Raw genomic sequence first — 23,115 nt, forward strand, 5'->3', positions numbered from 1 at the left:
AGGGCTTTGTGTGTGGCTCGCGGTGAGCACGCACAGCCGCCCTGTGTGGGACGCTGTGCCGGGGCTGCTGTCTGGACTGGGCAGCTAAGTGTGCTTCCTGAGGGGGCCCTTTCCCAGGCCCGGAAGCCCTTCTGCAGGCTGCACCTGCACAGCGAGTTCTCAAAGAAGAACTCAGGACCAGGACACAGGATCCCCGAGTCTCGGCTCTGTCGTGGATCACACGTGACCTCGAGCAGCTCGTGTCTCCGTGTGCATTCGTTCGCCCATCCGCACGACATGGGGGGGTGGGCTGACGGATGCGGTCCTACGGGCTCAGGGTACCTGTGTGCTGAGAGTGAGGGCACGTGAGCCCCCGGAGACCCAGACTACAGCACGGCCCAGTCGCAGGAGCAGAGGGTCGCTGGCCAGCACTGAAGGCAGCTGGCCTCCGGGACCCCTCCCCCAGGGCCGCCAAAGCCCGGACTGACGCCCACCCGCCTGCCCGCCCGCCCGCCCCAGGCACCTTGCGGTGGGGGCTTGGGGAGCTCGGCTGGAAGTCCAGGGCCAGATAATCCACGCTGCCAGTGCTCTTCTTAGGGGCCGGACTGTTGGTGCCACTGGGGATGGGAGATGCAGACACTGGGTTTTGCTGTCACAAAGGAGGGAAAAACCGTTAGTTAGTTTAGGAAACAGATTAACCCACCACCGGGAAAAAAACACCTCTGGGAGTAAGAGCAACTAGCTAGCTCAGTGAGTGCCGACTGTGTACCCTGCACTGCGCCGGGGACTTCTCACGTTCTTGTCTAAACCCTCACAACAATCCTGTCATGTAGGTATTATTACCGTTCTCATTTTCTAAAACGAAGACAAAACTCTGGTTCGGAGAAGTAAAGCAACTTGCCCGTGGCTGCACAGCCGGCGAGCAGGGATGACTATCCCGCTCTGCCACGCTGCCTCCTTCTGGGGCATCAGGCCGCGTCTCACCTGCGATCTCCCTGACAGACCAGCCCCCGCTTGCTGGCCCCAAGAAGGGAGCACATGTCCTTCACGCACTGGACCCTGGAAAGGTTTCTGTTGCACCAGATCTGCTTCTCTGGGGCTCCCACCCACGGCCCGGAGTGGGGTCGTCACACCCAGCAGCCTGTCCCTCCACCCCCAGCGCCTCAGGGGTCTCAACAGAGGGGCCTCGTCCCCAGGCGGCACAAAGCCCCAGTCCCTCAGCAGCTCTCAGAGGACACGCTTCACGGTCCCGTCTCATCCAGACGTCAAGACCAACTTGTCTGGCACTTTCCTGAAGACACCTTCTAATGAGAAATGCAATAAATAATCCTATGCTCTGTTTTTTTTGGCTGCTTTATTGATTGGTAGATTTGTTCTATTTATGCAGCAACTACCAGGTGCTGGGCAGCTACTCCCTTTGCACTGGGAATCTCAGGGGGCAGAACCCTGCGTTTATTCCCTCTGTGAGGGCCTTCACCACACTGAGTCATGCACACGTGTGTTTCCCCACCGCTGAGTGGGGTAACACACACTCAATAGACACTTACACTCCCATACCTCCTCATGGTCATGGGAACAACGGGATAAGGAAATGAAGAGATCTTTTAGTTTTGAAAGATTTTAACAGGATAGACCAAGGAAGTTAATTATGAAGGCCGCCCTAGTTCTTCTCTACAGGCCCCTGATGACTATTCTGAAACACCATCTAACCACTTGGCCTGCTAACTCTTCTGGGGCTCCCTCCTGCCCCAGGACAAGTGCAGACTTCCCAAGACAGCATTTGGGGTCCTTCATGATCTGACTCCAGTCTAACCTCCCCGCCTGCCCACTCCACCTTCACCCAGAGTTAATGACCATCATTCTCCGTGTTCCTGTCTGCACGGCCACCTCCACCGCGGCGCCTCCCCTTTCCCTAGTCCGGTGTGATCGCCCATCCTGCAGGTGCGTCCCTGCGGCACCGCCTCTCCAGGGACACCGACCGTGCCACCTGTGTTACAGTCGTGAGAGAGGCAGGCCTCCTCTGCCCCTTAAGAGAGCAGCCTCCTTGAGGGCAGGGACCACGTCTTCCTTGCCTCTGACGATGACCCCACAGTGCTCGACACGTATGTGCTCAAGACGGATTTGCAGCAGCAAACTAAATCACGAATAATGTGGGTGCCCTGAGGCCGGGGTGAATTAGCGAGCTGGGAAGTGGGGAAGTGAGAGGTGGGTTCCAGGGGACCCCAGAGGACTCACCATAGGGACGTAGTTCTCTTCACTGTCCCCCGAGTCCGTGCTGGTGATGCTCTGTGTGGAGATGGGGCGGCAGTACTGGGAGGACCCCGGGTTGAAGGAGTGGCTGTGGCGAGAAGACAGGGAGTAAACCCTGGGGCACATCCAGCCTCCCGCTGGGCCCTGGCCCTCACACCCCCAGACAGACCTCTGCCCTCCATTATCAGACTAAGATCTGATACAGAGCAGGCACAATTTTTCTCCCTTCACAGAAGAAGAAAACCAAGCCCTGAGCTACCAACAGCCACCAGCAGCAGGATGCAGCTTTCCTGGCACACAACCTAGTGACCCATTCCATTCACCAACCTGACGGCCCTGTTCCAAGTTCCTGTGTCCACAAATAGACACTTACATGGCCCTGGACCAAGACTTGGTGATGGGTGACTTGAAGGGGAGCTCATCGATGACGGTATTGTTTCTCAGGTCAAGCGGTGTTGGCTTTGCTGCAGCAGGAACAGAAAGTCGAGTCATCAGCCAATGATGATAATGCCACCCATACAAACACTTAACACGTGACACACAAGTGCATTTATGAATCATTCCTATTCATCCCAGTTGTTCAGGGGGAGACTGAAGCTCTCAGCAAGGTTACACAATCTCTGCCCATGTTGACAGGCCCTGAAGTCATGTCTTCAGATTCCAAATTTTGTATTCTTCACACCGTACCTATGGTAATCATACTTTCAGAACCTAAAGTGGGGACACAGGGTGTGACAGCAGACTGTTTTCCCTGGATTTGTGACTGCATATGAAAACAAGAGATGATATTTGAAACATCATAGAGAAGGCCACCATGACTGCCCCCTGCCCACCAGGACTGTGGAGCCTTCAGTGGAGGAAGGTGAACGTCACAAGGTCCTGAAGGCTTCAATCCAAATGCTGAGATCTGCATTCTCTGTTGGCCAGCCCAAAGGGGGCTTATGTCTGCCCAGTGACTCTACTTCTCCCTTTGAATCCCTGCCACTGATCCAGGCCTGCAGAATGAGGTCTAGGCAGACCTGACACTTGAACTGCAGCACTTCTTCCTGGTCTAAATGCAGAGGGCACAGAGCTAACTTTACTGAACACCTGCCATGCACTAGAGTCAATGTCCTAGATGCTTTCCTTCTACCCAAACCCAGAAGGCAGGCATGACTATCCCCACTTCACAGATAAGAAAACTGAGGCTCAGAGAATTTACATGATCTACTCAAAGTCACACACCTAGGAAGTGCTGGGTAAGGATTCCAACCCACATCTACCTGGTTTGAAAGCTCAATCCTTTCTATTATAGCACAGTGTATCTTTTCATGGACTGCTCTGTCAGTTCTACCTTGCCCAGCCCCAGAGCTAACACAAATACCTCATCCTTGAATTACATCTCATGCATTATGAAGCACTTTTAGATATATTATCTATGTCCTTCAATGTCTCTGGGAGGTACGTTTTACACTTCCCATTTCACAGATGAGAAATAAGGCTCAGAGACATAGAATGATTTGTTTATAATCACATGTTAGCAGGTGGCAGAGCGGGCACCTCAATCCATCCTGTCCTTCTGATTCCTGCACTCTTTCTGCTCATCAAGGCTCCTCAAGAGCCAGTCCCTAGGGTGCCAGACCACTGGGATGAATTTGGTGTGTGTGTGTGCGTGTGTTTGGGTTGGTTCAGGCCCCAGAGGCTGTCACTTCCTTGCAAGAAAAGTTTAGGATCCACCTGATCCCTAAATGAATGCAAACAGTCCCTGAACATTGTCCAGAGATGGAATGAGGAAACAGTGGACTTACCTTTCCGGTCAGGTTTGAGGTTGCGGTTGACAGGGGGCGGCTGGATCTCACTCCCTCGGCTGGAGCCTCGGTGCATAGGAAGGGCGGAGGTGGGGTAGCCAAGCGGGTCGAAGTGATGGGGCCCTGGGCTCATGGGGATGTAGACACTCTGGGAATTATCACCTGCTCGCTCCAAAGCCAGCAGGGTGGAGGAGCCTGGATTCATGGGCACGTAGTTGTCTTCGGAATTGGTGCTATCCGATCGGCCCACAACTGTTTTCCCTGGCTAGGAGTGAAAAGAAATACTGCTGTTACTAGTGACAGGAAACAAGAAGGGGTGAGAATTTGTACGCAAGGCAAGAAAAGACTGAGTTGGTTGTACTGTGAAGCTATAAGGCAGACCCTGGGACAAACAAATAAGAAAGCAGAGGAGGAGACAGGAAGAAATGAGGTCTGACCCTGGGAAAAACAAATAAGAAGGCAGAGGAGGAGACAGGAAGAAATGAGGTCTGTGGGTCTCTTCTAGCTTCCATGATCCCTTGGAGCTTACTTATAACTTGTGATAGATCTTTAGTATAAAATATCCACGAGGCATTCTGAATGCCTGACCGAGCAGAGCTTTGGTTCGGGACCCTCCCTCTTCCTCAAGTCCGGACTCATCACTGGCAGGTCAGCACCTGCCACGGGCAGGGCAAGGAGCCTAAGAGAAGCCTCGGCCCCGGCAGGTGAGGTCTGGGTCAGGTGTGCTCCCCCAGCCCAGCTTTCAGTGTGACCGCCAGGCTGCAGTCAGAGCTGCCACAGGGCCGCACAATGCAGCCACCCTGGCCCCAGCCTTCCTTTTAACTCCTGCCTTGTCTTTCCAGACATACAACTAAGCTGCTTTTGCTTCAGTTACCTGATTTCACAGTCTTTCCAGTGGGCCTGAAGCCAGGCCCCAGTCCGCTTAGCTGGGCCTGACACCTTGGAGAACTGTCGTCAGCCCCCTCCTCAGGGCAGCCTGGGATCCTGCACTCAAACCATAATTCTGCCACTGAGCCTGACTCTGAGCACCACCCCTGCCTGGAGTCTCCGCCCCCAGATAGGACCTCACGGTAAGGATGCTGCCTTAGGGCCCCCATCCCAGCGCCTGGGTCCTCTGCATTCTGGACCCTTCCTGCTTACCCACAGTGACGAGCCTTATAGGCTAGTGCACGTTAAGTACACACATTTCTTCCAGATCAGGATACCTGCATCTTACTTTCCAAAAACTCAACCCAGGGTTCCGAACTGAGACAAGAAGCCAGGCAGGCTGCTAAGAGGGAGGTCCCATCACGCTTTTGGGCTGTGTTTTTAGTTCCATGCGTGTGACCTTTAATCCACCCGAGCTGACTTAAGGACCCCTGGCTAAACCCCACTCACCAGAAAAGCGCTGACGGCATCACTCGTGGACTCGGTGGACCGGCCCGCACTGTCTCCACCACGCTGGGGGTAGTCGTAGGACTCGCAGGAAGAAGCTACGACAGAGGAAGGAAGATCCATGTGCGCTCACTAGAGTCAATCCCTGCGCTGACACTTCCCCACACCCTCGCCAGTGTGGCTCAGAGTCTCACTGATACTCTGAAGATACTGCTCTCAACCCCTAACGATAAGGTATTGCTTCTATCACATCACTCCTCAGCTCACAAATTCCTCCCAGGCTTCTGCATGTAGCTCCAGTGTTAGCAAGATGCAAAATGAAAGGAATTAATATTATTCTACCTTTTCATCAAACAGAGGAGGTTATATGCAGAGTTGGAATACTCTCAGTGGGAAATCAGCAACAACAGAATTTAATACTTCAGACAGACGTTCAGACTTCAATCAGAGATTCAAATGTGGCTTAGAAAATATTTTGCAGATCTGATTTTAACAGTCTGTTGGTCCACATAGGTTTGGCTCCAGTTTGGACTAGTCTTCTAAATTTATTTTTGAAATCTTTGGTTTGATTTATAAATGAATAAAAGACTGTGATTTGGACCTCTAAACCCATAATATGCTGTACTGTGGTTAACCAAGAATCTTCTACCTCCTTAGTAGAACAGTAACTTCTCTCAGGCAGGGTCTGCTAAACTCTTGCCATTGTGGTGTCCACTAAATAGCCTCCAGGGCTGGAGGACAAACTAGGAAAGGTCTGGGTAGAAGATGCCTAAACCCGTGAGTATCAGTGACCTGGGTGGGACTTAAGTCTCCTTGGCATGGATGACCAAGAACCAGCACACTACTGAGAACCACTGTGCTACCTCCCTCCCCCCCCGGCCTCAGCAAGGGCTCACACTGACCTCGGTGAAGTCGGCTGTTGTCCATGGCTGGGAGGGTATTGCGCCTGGGGATGGTTGCAGCGGCAGAGGCCGATCTGCTGCTGTCACCGACTGGAGGCCTCTGCTGAGGGCTGCCCCATCGAGGTGTTTCTGCCTGACTTGGCTTGGGGGGCCGGGGCGGGGGGGCTACGGCCGAGTCCCCAGGAGCGGCGACTGCCATGGTGTTGTGGTTCTTGTCCAGTGTGAACGTCCTAGGGATCTGGTAGGCTGAGAGCGGGGTGGCCGGAACATCCATATTATCCACCAGGAGGTCCCCAAACTCACGGCACAGGGTGTTGCTGGGCATCTTGAAGGTGTACACGTCCTCGTTATCCGTCTCAGAGCCTGTGAGGCTGCCCTTGGTGTGGCCATGGGAGGCCAGGCTCCGGGGGAGGTCGTAGGTACTGTCTCTGAATTCTGTATTGTGCCTGCTTGGCTTGGGGAGGCTATAGAAGCCATGGACTTGACCACTGACCCCGTTGACACAGTGTCCGTTGCCCTGGGCAAGTTTTTGCACGGCCGTGTCGCTCCTCATGAGAAACGAGGCCCTGGTGCCCTGAGAGAAGCTAGCGCTCCTAAGAGACAGAAAGAAGGGGGTGCAGGGGTTAGAGGAGGCCAGGGCTGCCCACCAGCGAGGCAAGCAGGCCTGTTCAAGCCCTGTGCAGCTAGGTGGTGTGGAACACACAGGCTGAGGAGGCTGGCAGGCCTGAGGGTTACCTGGGCAAGGCACGTTTTCTCTCTGAGCTTTAGTAAATGCGTCTGCAAAAATGGTGATTGAAATCATCCTTTGAAGGTTGCTTAGAAATTGGACTCTAGTGTATCTAGTAAGTATGTGTTCAGTGTTAGCCGTTATCCCTTCCCCTACTCCCAAGTGGCTGTGATTAGCAGAGGTTGGTCTTACCTCCCCAAATATATATCAACGAGCTAGTTATACCACACACTTGTTTACTGTTTTAAGTGCCACAAAATATACGCATTTGTATACAAAGGCTGTGAGATAGCGCAAAGAACCCTTAAGTTGGTATCAGAAAATAGCAAGTCATTTTATCTGAGTCTCAGTTTTCCCACTGTAAAACAAGTCAGCTAATGTATTGTTCTAAGTTATACAGAACTATTCAAATGTAAGCCATAGATTTATTTTCCATCATATATTATGGTTCATTGAGAGGCATTTAGAGGGGAAAATCTCTCTTTCCAGAAGACTAAAATTCTACAGGAAAAATGTTTTCCTGTTTGGGAACTATATTCAGGACAGAAGAGGTTTTGATTATTACTTTTTAAAAATTCATGTTTTGGGGAAATAAGATTAAAAAAGTAAAACGATCTGGGGGGGTCGTGAAGGGATTTGTGCAGGTTCCATTCCCGCCACTGAGATGCTCTGTGGGCTTCACCAAGGCTCCTTCCCCAAGGCAGGACCTGGTGTGTCTCAATAGCTCTTAAGGGTCCATCTGGTTCTGAAACTCCACAACCCTTTGGCTGTATCAGCATGGTTTCCAAATTGGATTCTGTGTTCTGCGTAGGTGCCTTAGGAAATTAGAAGGTGATGTTCTGAGCAAGTAGAGATTCAGGTCTGCTTTTCTGTCTCGTACAGTATGATTCTTCATAGGATTCCATTTGGGGGAAATAAAGGAATCGCTATTCTAGAACAATCATTTAGTGGTGATTCTCAGCTTTTTGGAGGCTATATGCCTCTTTAAGAATCTGATAAAAAGCTCTTGGCACTTCTCACCAGAATAAGGCCAGTCTCGCATACATACAAATTTGCATGCTATCTCTAAGGGAGGTGGGCAGCTCTTAACCCACCGAGGCCAATCCATGGAACTTCCGTCTTATACAAGCTCTCTCAGCTCATGGGGAGCTTGTTATTTGTGGATGTGGCCACCAGATGGTGATAGAAAATAAGGCCCATCAGCTTAGAAAGAGGAAGGGAAACAGGTGTCTAGGCAGCCGAGCTCTCTCTTGTGTAAACTTGCATCCTTGATGGCTAGGACTTCCATTTCAGTCCCCAAACCTTCCGCGGCCCTCGTCTCTGGTCCTCCGTCTTCTCTCTCCCTTCCTATTTCATTCCACACGCATAACCAAGCCGACAGGCATGGCCTAGATCATTGAACATCTAGCCTTTAGATAACGAAGTGCCTGGAGCAGAGGACCAGGGGGCCAATGGTAGACATAAGGTGTTCACATTGTTCACATCTGTCCGTTTGTCTTTGGTGCCTTTCATTTTGTCTTTTGGAATTTCCAATGCTGGTGGATGCCTTATCTGGATTTGTTCATTTAAAAAACATTTACTGATGTCCTGCCTTCCACCTGGGCCAGGCACAATGGATACAGAGAAGCCTCCTGCCCTGGGGGAGGGGGCACAGTGGTAGAGGAGTTGACATGCATGCAAATCTTTTTTAAAAAAAATAAATTTATTTATTTTTGGCTGCATCTGGTCTTCACTGCTGCATGCGGGCTTTTCTCTAGTTGTGGCGAGCGGGGGCTACTCTTTGTTGCGGTGCGTAGGCTTCTCATTGTGGTGGCTTCTCTTGTTGCGGAGCACGGGCTCTAGGCACACAGTCTGCAGTAGTTGTGGCTCGCGGGCTCTAGAGTGCAGGCTCAGTAGTTGTGGCGCACGGGCTTAGTTGCTCCGCGGCATGTGGGATCATCCCGGACCAGGGATCGAACCCATGTTCCCTGCATTGGCAGGCGGATCCTTAACCATTACACCACCAGGGAAGTCCCTTTGCGTGCAAATCTTATAATCAAGTCAGTGAGTAAGCGGCTGTTGACAGATTTATACCAACCCTCCCTGGTGGTAGTGGTACAGAATGTCAGGGGAGGCTTCTCCAAAGATGTCACCTCTGACTGACTCTGGCAACTGGCCTGGCATAGGCAAGAGAAGGGAAAAGGTGTTCCAGTTAGAGGCACACAGAAGTAGAACACAATCTGGCAAGTTCAAGGAACCGCAAGCTGCTCAGGCTGGAGCAAGTGCCTTAGGAGGTGGGGCTGAGAGATGACCGTGGAGGGGCCAGGCCTGGGCTGATGAAAGTGGGAGTCTTTGAAAGATTTTAAGGTGGTGTAGGGGTGGGGAGAGCATTGCAGGTATACTGCAGTCACCTTAAACATATGCAAAGTGAACTCATCATCTTCCTCCTAACTCTCCAGTTTGGGAAAGGCACCAGCCACTCAAGCCGAAACCTGGAGTTACCTTAGGATTTCTCACTCAATAATCACATCAGGTCCTACTGAATCCACCCCAATTCAGGTCCTCCTGATTTTCTTCTGCAATAACGAAAGGGGTAATAACTCGTCTCCCTACCATCAGCCTAGGACCTCTCTGATCCTCTTTATCCCGCTCACATTTACTTTCTTAACTTCCCAGCTTAACCATTTTCAAAACTGCCTCAATGCCTTTAGGACCGAGTCATATTCCAACATCAACTCACCTCTCCAATCTCTCCTCGCCAGTTCCCCTTCCCACTCTAGGGTCTACTCAGTCAACTGCCCAGGTGTTCCTGCATGCCCCAGGCAGTCAGGCCTCCGTGCCTTGCTGTGTTGCTTGTTCTGTCTGGAAGGCCTCTCACTCCAGTCTGGCCAGCTCATACTCAGCTCACATGGCACTCCTTCTGAAGCTGTTTCTTACATCCTCTAGCTCCCAGCACAAGCAATCACTTGCTCAACTCTGTTCTTGGAGCAGGCATCAATTGCTATCTGTGTTACATACCATTGTTACTTATCTCCTCCATCAGACTGTGATTTCCTTGAGGAAAGAAGAAACTGTGTCTTATTCATTTCTCTCATCTGCACCGGGATCAGTGCTTGTCACATAGTAAATAGTGAATGTTTGTTGAATGAACAAGCAAATGAATGTATAAATAAACAAACAAAGAAAGAAGAGCGTTGGTGCTGCCGTGCCCTTTCCTGAGCTTGGCCTGAACCCTCTGGAGCAGCAGATTGAAACCCCTCCTCTTCAGAACACATGAGCTCATGTCCCAACCTCCCGCTGTCGTGGCATCTCCTCTCCAGTCACAGAACTACTCGCTCATCCCTAAACACACTCCCTGAGCTCCAGCCCTGGGCTTGCATAATTTACCTTTCTCTGGAATGTCTCCCTGATGCATCAAAATCTTACACAAAGTGCCAAAGAAGCTTTTTCCTTCATAATGATGTTTTAGGTCCTCTAAGTCTCCTTGTCACTTTACTCGCCACTCCTCCTTTGCTCCCACAGCACGCTGCTTCCATCACAACACTCATCTTGTGTGAAATTTATTTGGGTCTGTGTCTTTCCACTTCTACCTGACCCTGTGCTTCTAGAAGGCAGGGCACCATATCCTGTCCCCTGGCATAGTTCCTGGCATGTGGTAGATGATACCGATGCAGGCTGAGGGGGACTGACCATTACTTGAAGAATCAGGTGAAAGGAGTTGAACAAGGGAAGCAAACTTGCCCAAAGGTATACACTTGGATGGTAGCAGAACTGGTTCCAGCACCCAGGTCCCTGGACTCCCTGCCCAAAATCCACATGGCTTACAGGGCGCTCCCTTTGGACAAGAATCAAGAGGGGGAATTCTGAGCACTCAGAAGTCCTGCGGCCTTTGCTGCTTTCATGTAGACCTTTACTGAGGCCTGTGCCACCATGATGTGCTGAGTTGCTTTCTGGGACAGATTCCTGGAAGCAGTGGATTTGGAGAAAGGTTTCTCTTCCAGGGCTCTGGGCTGACAGAGGCCTCATAAAATGAGCACAGTACTGTGCCAGGCACACCACATGTGATGTAGCTTTTAGTCCTCCTGACAGTTCTGAGAGACAGGTATCACCCTCACACATCCGGTGAGAAAAACAATAAATGGCAGACAAGGTGCCAGAAGATACTCGAACACAAGTGTATAGGGGAGCTCCCTGGGGGCAGAGAGAAGTTTGGGAGAAAATGCTCCCCCAAGCCCAGCAGCTTTTCCTTTCCATTCCTGGCTCCCAGCTGCTTCCAGAGCCCCAGGTGGATGGGGTTATCACACCACCTCTTGTACATGCTTTGGTTTTAATATCAACCCAAACCTCTCTCTTGGCTGTTAGGAATGCTGTCCTAGTTTTTCCCAGCCACTTTATTTTGCACTTGTTCTTTTGTACATTTTCTCATGTTATGTAACATACTACACCACAATTTCACTCCTTCCACTCTACAAGATGCCAAGTATCTTATAACAATAAAGGGCCAGTTTAATTTTTTTTTTCTGCTATTTTTAAAAATTAGAGTATAATCAAATGCTTGTAAGTAAATTAGCCACCATTTAGAGTTCTGTACCTGTCACTGGCAATCCTAAGAGGTCATTTGGACCATCCTTCTGTATCTGACTCATTCCAAATGGATCCTTCCTGTGAGGGAAGAAAACTCAGAAAATTCTGTCCCACAATCTCTACGAGGTGAGGTGATCTTTGTATCTCAAACTCTTCTGGCTGCAATATTGAGCCTGCCTTCTCTCTGTGGTTACAGAGAAAAGCTGTATATGTGAAATTAAATGAAGGTAAAAGCTGTATATTCTGCCTTGGGTCAATCAAAGCCACTGGGAGAATGAGCCATAGAAATGATTAATCACAGGTAAGTTCTCCATTGACATTTCTGATTTTACTTTTTACCCCCTATCTTTCTGTAGAATAGTGCTGCAGGGTGAGTGATGCTTTCATTCTGGAATTTCGTTACTTGAAATTTCACTTCCCTCAACCCTCACCAGAATTACGGCTTTCCAGGGAATGTGACCCACCACACACCACAACACATCACATGTTACAGGTTTAACAGCCTCCTTGAAATAAGAAGACAGAGATTGGCTAGAATCTAGAATGAGGCCCCAAATGCTAGAGGGCAAAAATAAATCTAGTGAAACTAATTTGTTTTCAAAAACAAAAAAGATTCTGCTTGTCTTGACAGTGTCATTCAAAACTCCTTCCACTGGCAATAGTTACTATTCTGAATTATTACTTATTTTAGCTCAGTGAAAGAGCTGGAGTTTGAGAACTGAAGTCATTTTAACCAGAATACATACTATCTGGTACTTGAAGAAATATTAGTGGCTAGTAGTATAGTAAGAGTAATAATAAAAAAGTCATGGTTTTTATCTCTAAGATGTTTCATTTGTTGTAACTATATATCAGGATCCCTCATAAATGTAGAAGGGGATAGATAGAAGGCTGGTATTATTGGCCTCAGTAAATACTATTTCACTACAATAATCAGGCATATCTATGTCTATGCTAGGCAGAGATGAATGAGCTGGTTCTCTCTCAAAGTCCCTACTCAAAAGTAACCCTGTAAGATTATTTTGGAGATCAAATGAGGTAACTAACATAAAAGTGCTTTGTAAACTGTAAAGCATTATTCCTTTTTCCAGAGTACCTAGTGTGTAACGTGAATGTCAGAAGCAGTGCATGGATAAAGCCCATCCACATACTTTGCCAGCACTTGGCATTGCTAGTCTTTTTTGTTTTAGCCATTCCAGGGGAGAAGAAGCAAAATCTCACTGAGGTTTTAATTTGCATTTCCCTGATGTTTCAGCATCTTTTCATGAGCTTATTGGTCATTCTTATATCTATTTTTTTTGTGTGTGTGAAGTGTCTGTTCAAATCTTTTGCCCATTAAAAAAAAAAATTGGTTGCTTGTCTTCTTACTGACTTGTAATAGCTCTTTATATACTCTACAAATAAATCCTTTGTCAGATATGTGTTTTGAATATTTTCTCACATTTGGTGACTTGCCATTTTGTTTTCTTAATGGGATCTTTTGAAGAGCAAAAGTTTTAACTTTGATAAAAACTACTTTATCATTTTTTTTCTTTTATGATTCCTGCTTTTTAAATCCTATATAAAAATCTTTGTTTACCCCAAGATCAGAGATGTTTTCTTCTATAAGTTTCACAGTATTAGACTTTACATTTAGGTCTCTGATACTTTTGAGTTAACTTTTGAGTAGTGTGATATGAAGTAAAGGTTTTTAAAAAACTTCCTATATGTTTTGTTTATGGTTCCCTTTGCTGTGCAAAAGCTTTTGAGTTTAATTAGGTCCCATTTGTTTTTTATTTTTATTTCCATTACTCTGGGAGATGGATCGAAAAAGATATTGCATGCAGCCCAATGTTCAATGCAGCACTGTTTACAACAGCCAAGACACTGAAGTAACCTAAATGTTCATTGACAGATGAATGGATAAAGAAGATGTAGTGCATATACACAATGGAATATTACTCAGCCATTAAAAAGAATGAAATAATGCCATTTGCAGTAACATGGATGGACCTAGAGATTGTCATACTGAGTGCAGTAACTCAGACAGAGAAAGAAAAGTATCATATGATATTGCTTATATGTGTAATCTAAAAAAAAATGATACAAATGAACTTATTTATGAAACAGAAACAGACTCACAGGCTTAGAGAATGAACTTATGGTCACCGGTGGGGAAGGGTTGGGGGGAAGGACAGACTGGGAGTTTGGGACTGACAGGTACACACTCTATATTTAAAATAACCAACCAGGACCTACTGTATAACACAGGGAAACTCTGATCAATATTCTGTAATAACCTAAAATGGGAAAATAACTTGAAAAAGAATAAGTACATGTATATGTATAACAGAATCACTTTGCTGTATACCTGAAACTAACACATTGTTAATCAATTATACTCCAATATAAAATAAAAATTTAAAAAATTCTTATATGGATATCCATTTGTTGAAAAGTCTTTCATTTCCCTATTGGCACCTTTGTCAAAATCATACATATATTTTTTCATTCTACCCCATAGATTCACTAATCTGTTCTAGTGATTTGTATGCTTACCCTTTCATCAATACAACACTGCCTTGTCTAACCGTAGTTTGACAGAAAGTCTTGAAATCAGGTAGTATAAGCCCTCTAACTTTTTTGTTTAGATCTCTTTGGCTATTCACATTTTTTTAAACATCTTTATTGGAGTATAATTGCTTTACAATGGTGTGTTAGTTTCTGCTTTATAACAAAGCGAATCAGCTATACATATACATACATCCCCATATCTCCTCCCTAATGCGTCTCCCTCCCACCCTCCCTATCCCACCCCTCTAGGTGGTCACAAAGCACTGAGCTGATCTCCCTGTGTTATATGGCTGCTTCTCACTAGCTATCTATTTTACATTTGGTAGTGTATATATGTCCATGCCACTCTCTCTGGCTATTCACATTTTGGCATATTTTGCATTTTCATGTAAATTTTAGAATTGACTTATCAATTTCTATGAAAAAGCTAGTTGCGATTTCTATTTGGATTGCATTGAATCTACAGATTAATTTGGGAAGAATTGCCATTTTAATAATATTGGGTCTTCCAATTCATAACTGTAGTATATTATCACTCTACATATTTAGGTCTTTAATTTACCTCAGCAATGTTAGATAGTGATTTCAGTGAAGAGATCTTGCATGTCTTTTGTTAAATTTATTACTAACTAGTCCATTTTGGGGGCATCATTATATAGAGAATTTTTTAAAGTTCACTTTCCCAATTTTTCGAGGCTAGTATGTAAAAATTAATTTTTGTATAATAATCTTTTATCCTGTGACCTTGCTAAATTCACTTATTAATTCTAGTATTTTCTATATTCTTCAGGATTTTTTATATAAACAATCATGTTACCTGCAAATAGAGACAGTGTTACATCTTCCTTTCTGATATTTGTGCCTTTTATATTTTTCTTGTTCCCTTATTAAACTGGCTAGGATTTCTAGTACAATGGTGAATAGAAGTGGTGAGAGCAGGTATTCTCTCCTTGTCTCCAATATTAGGGGAATATGTTTACTACTTCTCCATTAGGTGTGATATTAGCTGTAGGTTATCCTTTGAAGTCTGTTATTAGTTTGAGAAAGTTCTCCTCTATTCACAGTTTGCTAAGAAATATTTTTTATGAAGAGGTATTAAGTTTTGTCAAATACTTTCTTAGCATCTATTGAGGTGATGATTATATGATTTTTCTCCTTTATTTATCTTAATGTGATGAATTATATCGGTTGGTTTTTGAATGTCAAACCAACCTTGTATTCCTGGGATGAACATTACTTTGTCATGGTGTCTTATCCCTAATGATGTATACAAACATATATATTCCCTAATATATATTATCCCTAAAATACACACACACATTTTAAATATATATATATATTTTGTTGTTTTTGTTGGATTTGTTTTCTAATACTTTTTTGTAAAAAAAAGAATTTCTGCATCTATCATCACAGGGAATAATGCTTTGTAATTCTCTTTCTCATAATCTTTGTCTGGTTTTGGTAGTAGAGTTATGTTGGTTATATAAAAATGAGTTGCAAAAGGATTCCTTCCTCTTATGTTTCCTAAAAAGAATTTGGGTAATATTTGTACTATTTTGTTTGAATATTTGACAGAATTAACCAGTAAACGACCTAGCTCTCTAGGTATTTACCCAAGAGAAATGAAACAAATGTCCATACAAGATTTGTTAGTGACCGTTTATGTACAAATGCATCTTAATTTGTAATAGCCAAAACTGGAAACGACCCAACTGCCCATCAACATGTGACTGGATAAGTAAGTTGTGATATAAAGATACATTGAACTACTACTCAGCAATAAACAGGAAAAACTAATGATGCATGCAACAACATGAATGAATACCAAAAGCATTATGCTGATTGAAAGAAGTCAGAAAAAATATGATACTCTATGATTCCATTCAAGTAAAATTCCATAAAATGAAAACTAATGTAGTGACAGAAAGACTGTCAGTGGTTTCTGAGGAATATGGTAGAAGGAAGGATGCATTACAAAGGGGCATGAGGACATTTTATATATATGGCATTGACTGTATTTCTATTACCCTTCAAAAATTATTAAAAAAAGGATGGGGGGAAATCCTAGAATTGAAAAATAAATTAGAAAAACTATCCAAACTGAGCACAGAAAGGAAAAAGGATAGAAAAAAAAAAAAAAAAGAATAGTATCGGTGACATGTAGGTAAGTTGCAAGTGGTCTAACATATGAGTAACTGAAGTTTCATATGAGCCTCAAAGGAAAGGAAAGGAAAGACAAAATGGGGCAGAAGAAATACAGGTAGAAATTTTGCTGGACTGGATCAAAGATATCAACACACAGAATCAGACAGGCAAGTGAACCCCAAACATAGTAAATATAAAGAAAAACACACATTAGGAATACCATAGTCAAACTGCTGAAAAAAGATGAAGAAAAAAAACTTAAGTCAGTCAGAGGCCCAAATAGCCAAAACAATCTTGAAAAAGGAGAACAAAGTTAAAGGTCTCACACTTCCTGATTTCAAAAATTATTACAAACTTACAGTAACTAAAGCAGTGTGGTACGGGCATAAAGATGGACATATAGACAAAGGGAACAGAATACAGAGCCCAGAAATAAACCCTCAATGATTTTCAATAAAGATGCTAAGACCATGGGAAAGATCTTTCCCATAGCAAAGTACAGTCTTTTCAACAAACAGTTTTGGGAAAATTAGATATACACATGCAGAAAAATGAAGTTGGATCTTTACCTCATACCGTATGCAAAACTTAATGCAAAATGGATCAACGACCTAAATGTAAGAGCTAAAACAATAAAATTCTTAGAAGACAACAGGGGAAAATCTTCTTGAAATTGGATTTGGCCATGATTTCTTATGTATGAAATAAAAAACACAGGTGACAAAAGTAAAAAGAGATAAATTGGATTACATCAAAATTAAAACCATTTCTATGCCTCAAAGGACACAATCAACAGAGTGAAAAGGCAGTCTTTAGAATGGGGGAAATATTTGCAAATCATGTATCTCATAAGGGGTTAATGGTCACAATATATAAAGAACTTATACAACTCAACAATAACAAAAGAATCTGATAATAAATGGGCAAAGGACCTGAGTAGACATTTCTCCAAAAATGATATACCAATTGGCAACAAATACCTGAAAAGATGCTGAATATCACTGATCATTAGGGAAATGCAAATGAAAACTACAATGAGATGCTACCTCACACCCATTAGGATGGCTACTATCAAGAGACCAGAAAATAACAAGTGTTGGCAAGAAGGTGGAGAAACTAGAACCCTTGTGCACTGTTGTAAAATGGTGTAACCACTATGGAAAACAGTATGGCAATTCCTCAAAAAGCGCCAATAAAATTACCATATGACCCAGCAATTCTACTTCTGGGTATATACCTCAAATAACTGAAAGCAGAGTCCTGAAGAGTATTTATAAACCCATGTTCACAGCAGCGTTATTCACAATAGCCAAAAGGTGGAAGTAACCCAAGGGTCTAACAATGGATGAACAGATAAACAAAATGTGGAATATACATGTAATGAAATATTTATTCAGCCTTAAAAAGGAAGAAAATCCTGACACATGCCACAATGCAGATGAACCTTGAGGACTGCATAAAAAGACAACTACTGTATGATTCCACTTAAATGAGTTACCTAGAGAAGTCAAATTCATACAGATAAGTAGAATGGAGGTTGTCAGGGGCTAGGGGGAAGGTGAAATCAGGAGTTGTTTAAGAGTGGAGAGTTTAAATTTTGAGAGATGAAAAGAGTTCTAAAGATTGGTTGCATAACAATGTGAAAGCACTTAATACTACTGAACTGTACACTTAAAAATGGTTAAGATGGTACATTTTATATTATGTGTATTTTACCACAATTTTTTTAAAAAAAAAGAGAAAAAAAAATCATTCAGAGGAAGAAAGATACATTACATACAGGAGAATAAGAATAAAAAGAACAGCTGACCTCTCATCGGAAACAATGAAGGTCAGAAGACTATAGAATGGCATCCTTTAGAATGCCAAAATAAAACCATCATTCCAGAATTCTATACCCAGTAAAAATATCTCTAAAAAATAAACGTGAAATAAAGGTATTTCCACATAAATGAAAGCTGGGAAAATCTGTTACCAGGGACTCACATGGCAAGAAATGGTAAAGGAAGCTCTTCAGGTTGAAGAGAAATAAAAACAGATAAAAACCCCACTAGATAATGTTTAATATTTGCTTTCAGCACTCATACATATTTTAAACCTACGAGGGAAAAAATAGTCTTTTATAATTATGCAGATATTTACTATTTCTGCTGCTCTTTCTTCGCTCCTGATCTTAGTTTCCTTCTGGTACTTCTTTGCTTTAGTCTTATTATTTCTTTAAATCAGATCTCTTGGAAATTCTCTTATTTCCCTTTCATCTGAGAGTGTCTTAATTTTGTTTTCATTCCTGAAGGAATACTTTTGCAGAATGTAGACTTCTGGGTTGAAAAGAGTTTCTTTTTCTTTCCATTAATTTCAAGTGTGTTTTCCTTTATCATATGGAATACTGTTATAAAATGGGCTTTTAAATCTGTGTGTAGTAGTTTCAACATTTGGTATATTGGGGTTGGCATCTGTGCTCTCCCATGAGAATTAGTTTGCTGGCTCTCTGTAGGCTGAGAAATTTTGGATTATATTCTGAATGTTGTGATACTATGTTGTGTAGACTCTGGGTTCTTTTATCATCCTCTGCAGAATGTTGTTTTTGTTTTTGCAGGCAATCAGTATGGTCAGGTTCAACCTGTAACTTCTGTTTCTCCTCTGTGTGTGGTAGTGAAAATCTCAGTTTAGTTCACAAAGCTCTTGTTATGCTGATTTGAGTCTGTCCCACACATGGGTAGCTCAAGGTGAGCCTGAGACTTGTGTGGGTTTATACCCAGAATTAGGAAATCCCTTCACTAGCTCCCTCCACACTGGGATACTCCACTCCTTGCCAGTCCCCAAAGGGCTCCTTTTCTGGTTCCTCTAACCAGAAAGATGAGGTTTCTATTAGAGTTTCAGCAGTCTGCCCCACTGTGCTGCTTTGTGATGGAGCCCACTCTCAGGACAAATCCACCAGAGACAGAAAATTTACCTGTGTACTCACATCTCCAAGTTTTGCTCCCCTCCATAATCTGCTTCCTTTCTTTTACTTTACAGAGTCTTTGGGTAATTATATGTTGTCCAGAGTTTTTATCTGTAATTAGTGGGAGGGATAGAAGCCTGTGGTGGCTTCTGCCACCATAGCGGAACTGGAACTCCTAAGTTCTTTTTCAAAGTTTCTGTCTCTTTCCTAAATTTCACCATCTCTTTACTCATTATCCACCCCCTCTTCCCACCATAGAGTAAAGCAAGTAACACAACTATTTTAAAGTCTTTGTATGCTAGCTCCAAAAACTCGGTTGATTTTAACTTGTTTCTATGACCTGAGTTCTCTAGGACTATAGGTCAAATTTTACAGTTTCTTCAGATGTCCAGCAATTTCTCATTGTATACTGAACATTTGGGATGATATGTTATAGAAATTTCCTTCATAGGAAAAGCCATGTAAATTCAATCTCGCTAAACGTGGGTCCCTTTTTTGTGTGTTTTTTTTTTGGTCCCTTGTTTTTTGTTTGTTTTTTTAACTTTTTGGGTTTGTTTGTTTGTTTGTTTGTTTGTTTCTGTGTTGGGTCTTAGTTTCTGTGCGAGGGCTTTCTCCAGTTGCGGCAAGCGGGGGCCACTCTTCATCGCGGTGCGCGGGCCTCTCATTATCGCAGCCTCTCTTGTTGCGGAGCACAGGCTCCAGATGCGCAGGCTCAGTAGTTGTGGCTCACGGGCCTAGTTGCTCCGCGGCATGTGGGATCTTCCCAGACCAGGGCTCGAACCTGTGTCCCCTGCGTTGGCAGGCAGATTCTCAACCACTGCACCACCAGGGAAGCCCAGTCCCTTGTTTTAAGAGTCAAATCAGTCCTGCTTTTTGATTGCTCTTCAGTGCCTTTGAACAGGATTTTAAAACGTTTTGTCCAGAGTTTATAACTGTTACAGTATGTTTAGTATCATGCATGCTACTCCACCATTACCAGGAACTACATAATCCTTCTAGACTGAAGAAAACTTCCTTCCCGCCCTCCTTTCCTGCTTGGAATTCTAGAAACACTGTTTGAACTTACTATTTTTTAAAATCTCCCTGAGATCCTGCTCATCATCCTCTCGCTCCCACACCCACACAAGTAAAAACAAAGACACAGAGAAAAGCACAACGTGATCAAGGCCCCACAATTAAGCTGCTTCCCCAGCTGTAGATAAATTCTGTCTCATCTATTATGTTACCTCCATAACACAGATTTGTTCAAATATTTATTATGCACCTACTATGTGCCCTGAGTCCTGTCCCAAAGGACAGTAACATATTAATATAAAAATCCATATTATGAGGTAGAAAGTTCCAAATGCTGTGAGAAAGATCATCAAAAACTGCTATGGGAATTCAGAGAAAAATGAATTCCAGCTAGGAAGATTTAAAAGAGGTTTTACAGAGGAGGTGAGGGTACAGAGAGTGGGCCCCAGCTGCTAATTTAAGCAGAGACATTTATATATGTGTTCACTGTTGCTTTAGCAGTATCATGGGACTGGAGGTGGTGGCAGTTGTTAATACTATATAAAGCCTTCCACTTAAAGTATGATCTGCAGTCTGCACTGACATCATCTGCAGTTTTGCAGAAAGGCAGGATCTCAGGACCCACCCCAGGCCCAGTGAATCAGAATCAGCATTTCAGCAAGATCCTCAGGTATTTCATATGCACATTAATGTTCGAGAGGCACTAATATAAAGTGCTCTGTCTTTCACTAGAATTATGACTGTAAGACCTCGCATTCTCTACTACCAGGCAATCCTACATGTAGTAGAAGGGGAGGCGGCACAGGAGAGCATCTGGCAATATGGCCTGAGCACCTCCTACCTCCTGGCTACCTTAGGTATATTTTGCCATTTTATGCTCGTTAAGTAAGCCTTTGAATTAATTATTCCCACTCTGCAGATAAGGAAATTGAAGGTCAAAAAGGCTCAATATGTGGTCCAAGGTCACAAAGAGGTGGCCAAACCTGAATTTGAACCCATAACTGACTGACTGCAAAATACTTTTCACTCTGTAAAATACTTTTCATTCTACTATACTGTCTCTGGTCTGTGGTTCAGGAGAATCAGGTACTAAGTAGTTCAGTGATCTTGGTTAATTCATTCTACCTTTTTAGAACTCAGCCCTTCATGTGTATGTTGATGGAAGTCGACTGAACTAGTGAAAGTTCACAAATGAATCAACGCCTGCTTCAGGAAAATGGGTTTTTCAGGCAGACTTAAAATTGAGTGTTGGGAGGTTCTGTTGCATGAAAATGACTCAGAAAACCATAACCAGAACAGCACAGTGTAGAGAAAAGAATACAGGACCAGAAAGGAGAAACCTGGGTTCTAGTCCTATGTCTGTCACTTATTAGTTGTGAGTCTCAGTTTCTTCATCCATGAAATGGAGATAAATGATCTACCCTGGCGATCTCTCAAGTGTGTTTAACTGGTTTAAGTGAGATTATGCATGAAAATACTCTGTGACATGATTTATTAATACAGCCAGTTCTCTAATTGCCTTAGTTTTCATAACACAAATTAGATATTTCTAAATTAATTCATTAAGGAACATGATTTACAATCTGCTGGCCATGGTAGAATTGGGAACCAGCTCTGGCAAAGCCCACCAGCTCTGCACTTTTTTTTACCCTAACAATGGGAATAAAAGGTAATAAAAATATATACAGGCTCTGTACCTGTTAGAGTTGATGGTGTTAGAAAAACAAAAACTTATTCCAGAGCAGGGAGTCCTTGCTCTAGAACTTTTTGTGATGATGAAAATGTTTTATATCTGTATTACCCAGTATGGTATCCACTAGATATGTGTGGCTACTGAGTACTTGAGATATGGCTAGTATAACTGAGGAACTTAATTTTAAATTGTATTTAATTTTAACTGATTCAAAGTTAAATAGCCGCATGTGGAGAGTGGCTGCCATATGGAACTGTAGCTCTCGAGCAAAAGTGAGATAAGGATTTGTTCAACAATGTTAAGGTTTTATAGTTACACTCTTAGGGCCAACAAGTGCATTGACTTTGTTTTTTTCAATTCTGAAACTCTAGTTCCTAATGCCTTTTTTTCAAATTAAACCAAAAATTTGTATAGCATGATTTGGGATCATGGGAGGCTTCTTTGGAATCCAATTATCATTGTATAGCAACGTAGATGATACCAATAAAATGTGAAGGTTGCCTAAGCAAAAACAATGATGTTTTGTTTTATAATTATATATTTGCCCACCTGGAAAGATAAAATAGTTTTACTCTTACGTATTTAAAATGAAAAAGCAGAGGCTGAAAAGTACTAGGCCCCGCGAGTGGTTGCTCAACCAACTACCGCTTGCCTACCTTGCGTTTTCTGCTCTCCGGCTTATGCACTGGTGCAAGTAGAGATACTCCTGAGGTGCACTGGTGGACAAGGCAGGCTGCACGTGGTTCGACACCGGGGGTTCAAAGGTGAACAAGGTTGGCTGGCTGGAGTGCGACGGGGCTGAGGATTTTCGTTCTCGGAGAAGGTGCTGATTGGAGCTGCTGAGCTCAGCTGGAGAAGAGCGGGGGCCGTGACTGGCTGAGGAAATGTTCCTCAGGGAGTCTGTGAAAAGGGGAAAGAGCTCTGTGAACGGTAAAGGAAGGGAAGGTGTCCTTATCCCAAACTGGGTTGTCAGACGAAGAGAAAATACTAAGAGCAGAGGCAATGGTCCAGCAGCAGCATTCTCTTCCTCATGCACCTGCCCCGGCTCTGCCCTCCCAGAGAGCAGGGCTGTGGCTTCCAGGCTCTGGACCTCCGTACTGCTCCTGGAGGTGACCCCCTATCACAGCCTGGGCAGTATCTGCGCCACTTCCAGGAGGTGTGCCTACTCGACGTCCAGAAGTGCG

General features: G+C 44.0%; 1 protein-coding gene across 2 annotated transcripts in view; it reads right to left on the bottom strand.

The window, feature by feature from the left end:
• Positions 1-23,115, bottom strand: part of GAB2 (GRB2 associated binding protein 2) — a 174,787-nt gene that overhangs the window by 4,400 nt on the left and 147,272 nt on the right. For both annotated transcript variants that reach the window (XM_057552088.1, XM_007187594.3), the window contains exons 3-9: positions 22,588-22,831; positions 6,293-6,885; positions 5,394-5,488; positions 4,017-4,281; positions 2,603-2,693; positions 2,215-2,317; positions 503-628 (exon numbers count right to left, since the gene is read on the bottom strand). In XM_057552088.1, the coding sequence (XP_057408071.1) occupies positions 503-628; positions 2,215-2,317; positions 2,603-2,693; positions 4,017-4,281; positions 5,394-5,488; positions 6,293-6,885; positions 22,588-22,831 (1,517 nt within the window). The remainder of the gene's footprint in view (positions 1-502; positions 629-2,214; positions 2,318-2,602; positions 2,694-4,016; positions 4,282-5,393; positions 5,489-6,292; positions 6,886-22,587; positions 22,832-23,115) is intronic.

This window comes from Balaenoptera acutorostrata, chromosome 9 (assembly GCF_949987535.1).
Source record: "Balaenoptera acutorostrata chromosome 9, mBalAcu1.1, whole genome shotgun sequence".
NCBI classification, from domain to species: Eukaryota; Metazoa; Chordata; class Mammalia; order Artiodactyla; family Balaenopteridae; genus Balaenoptera; species Balaenoptera acutorostrata.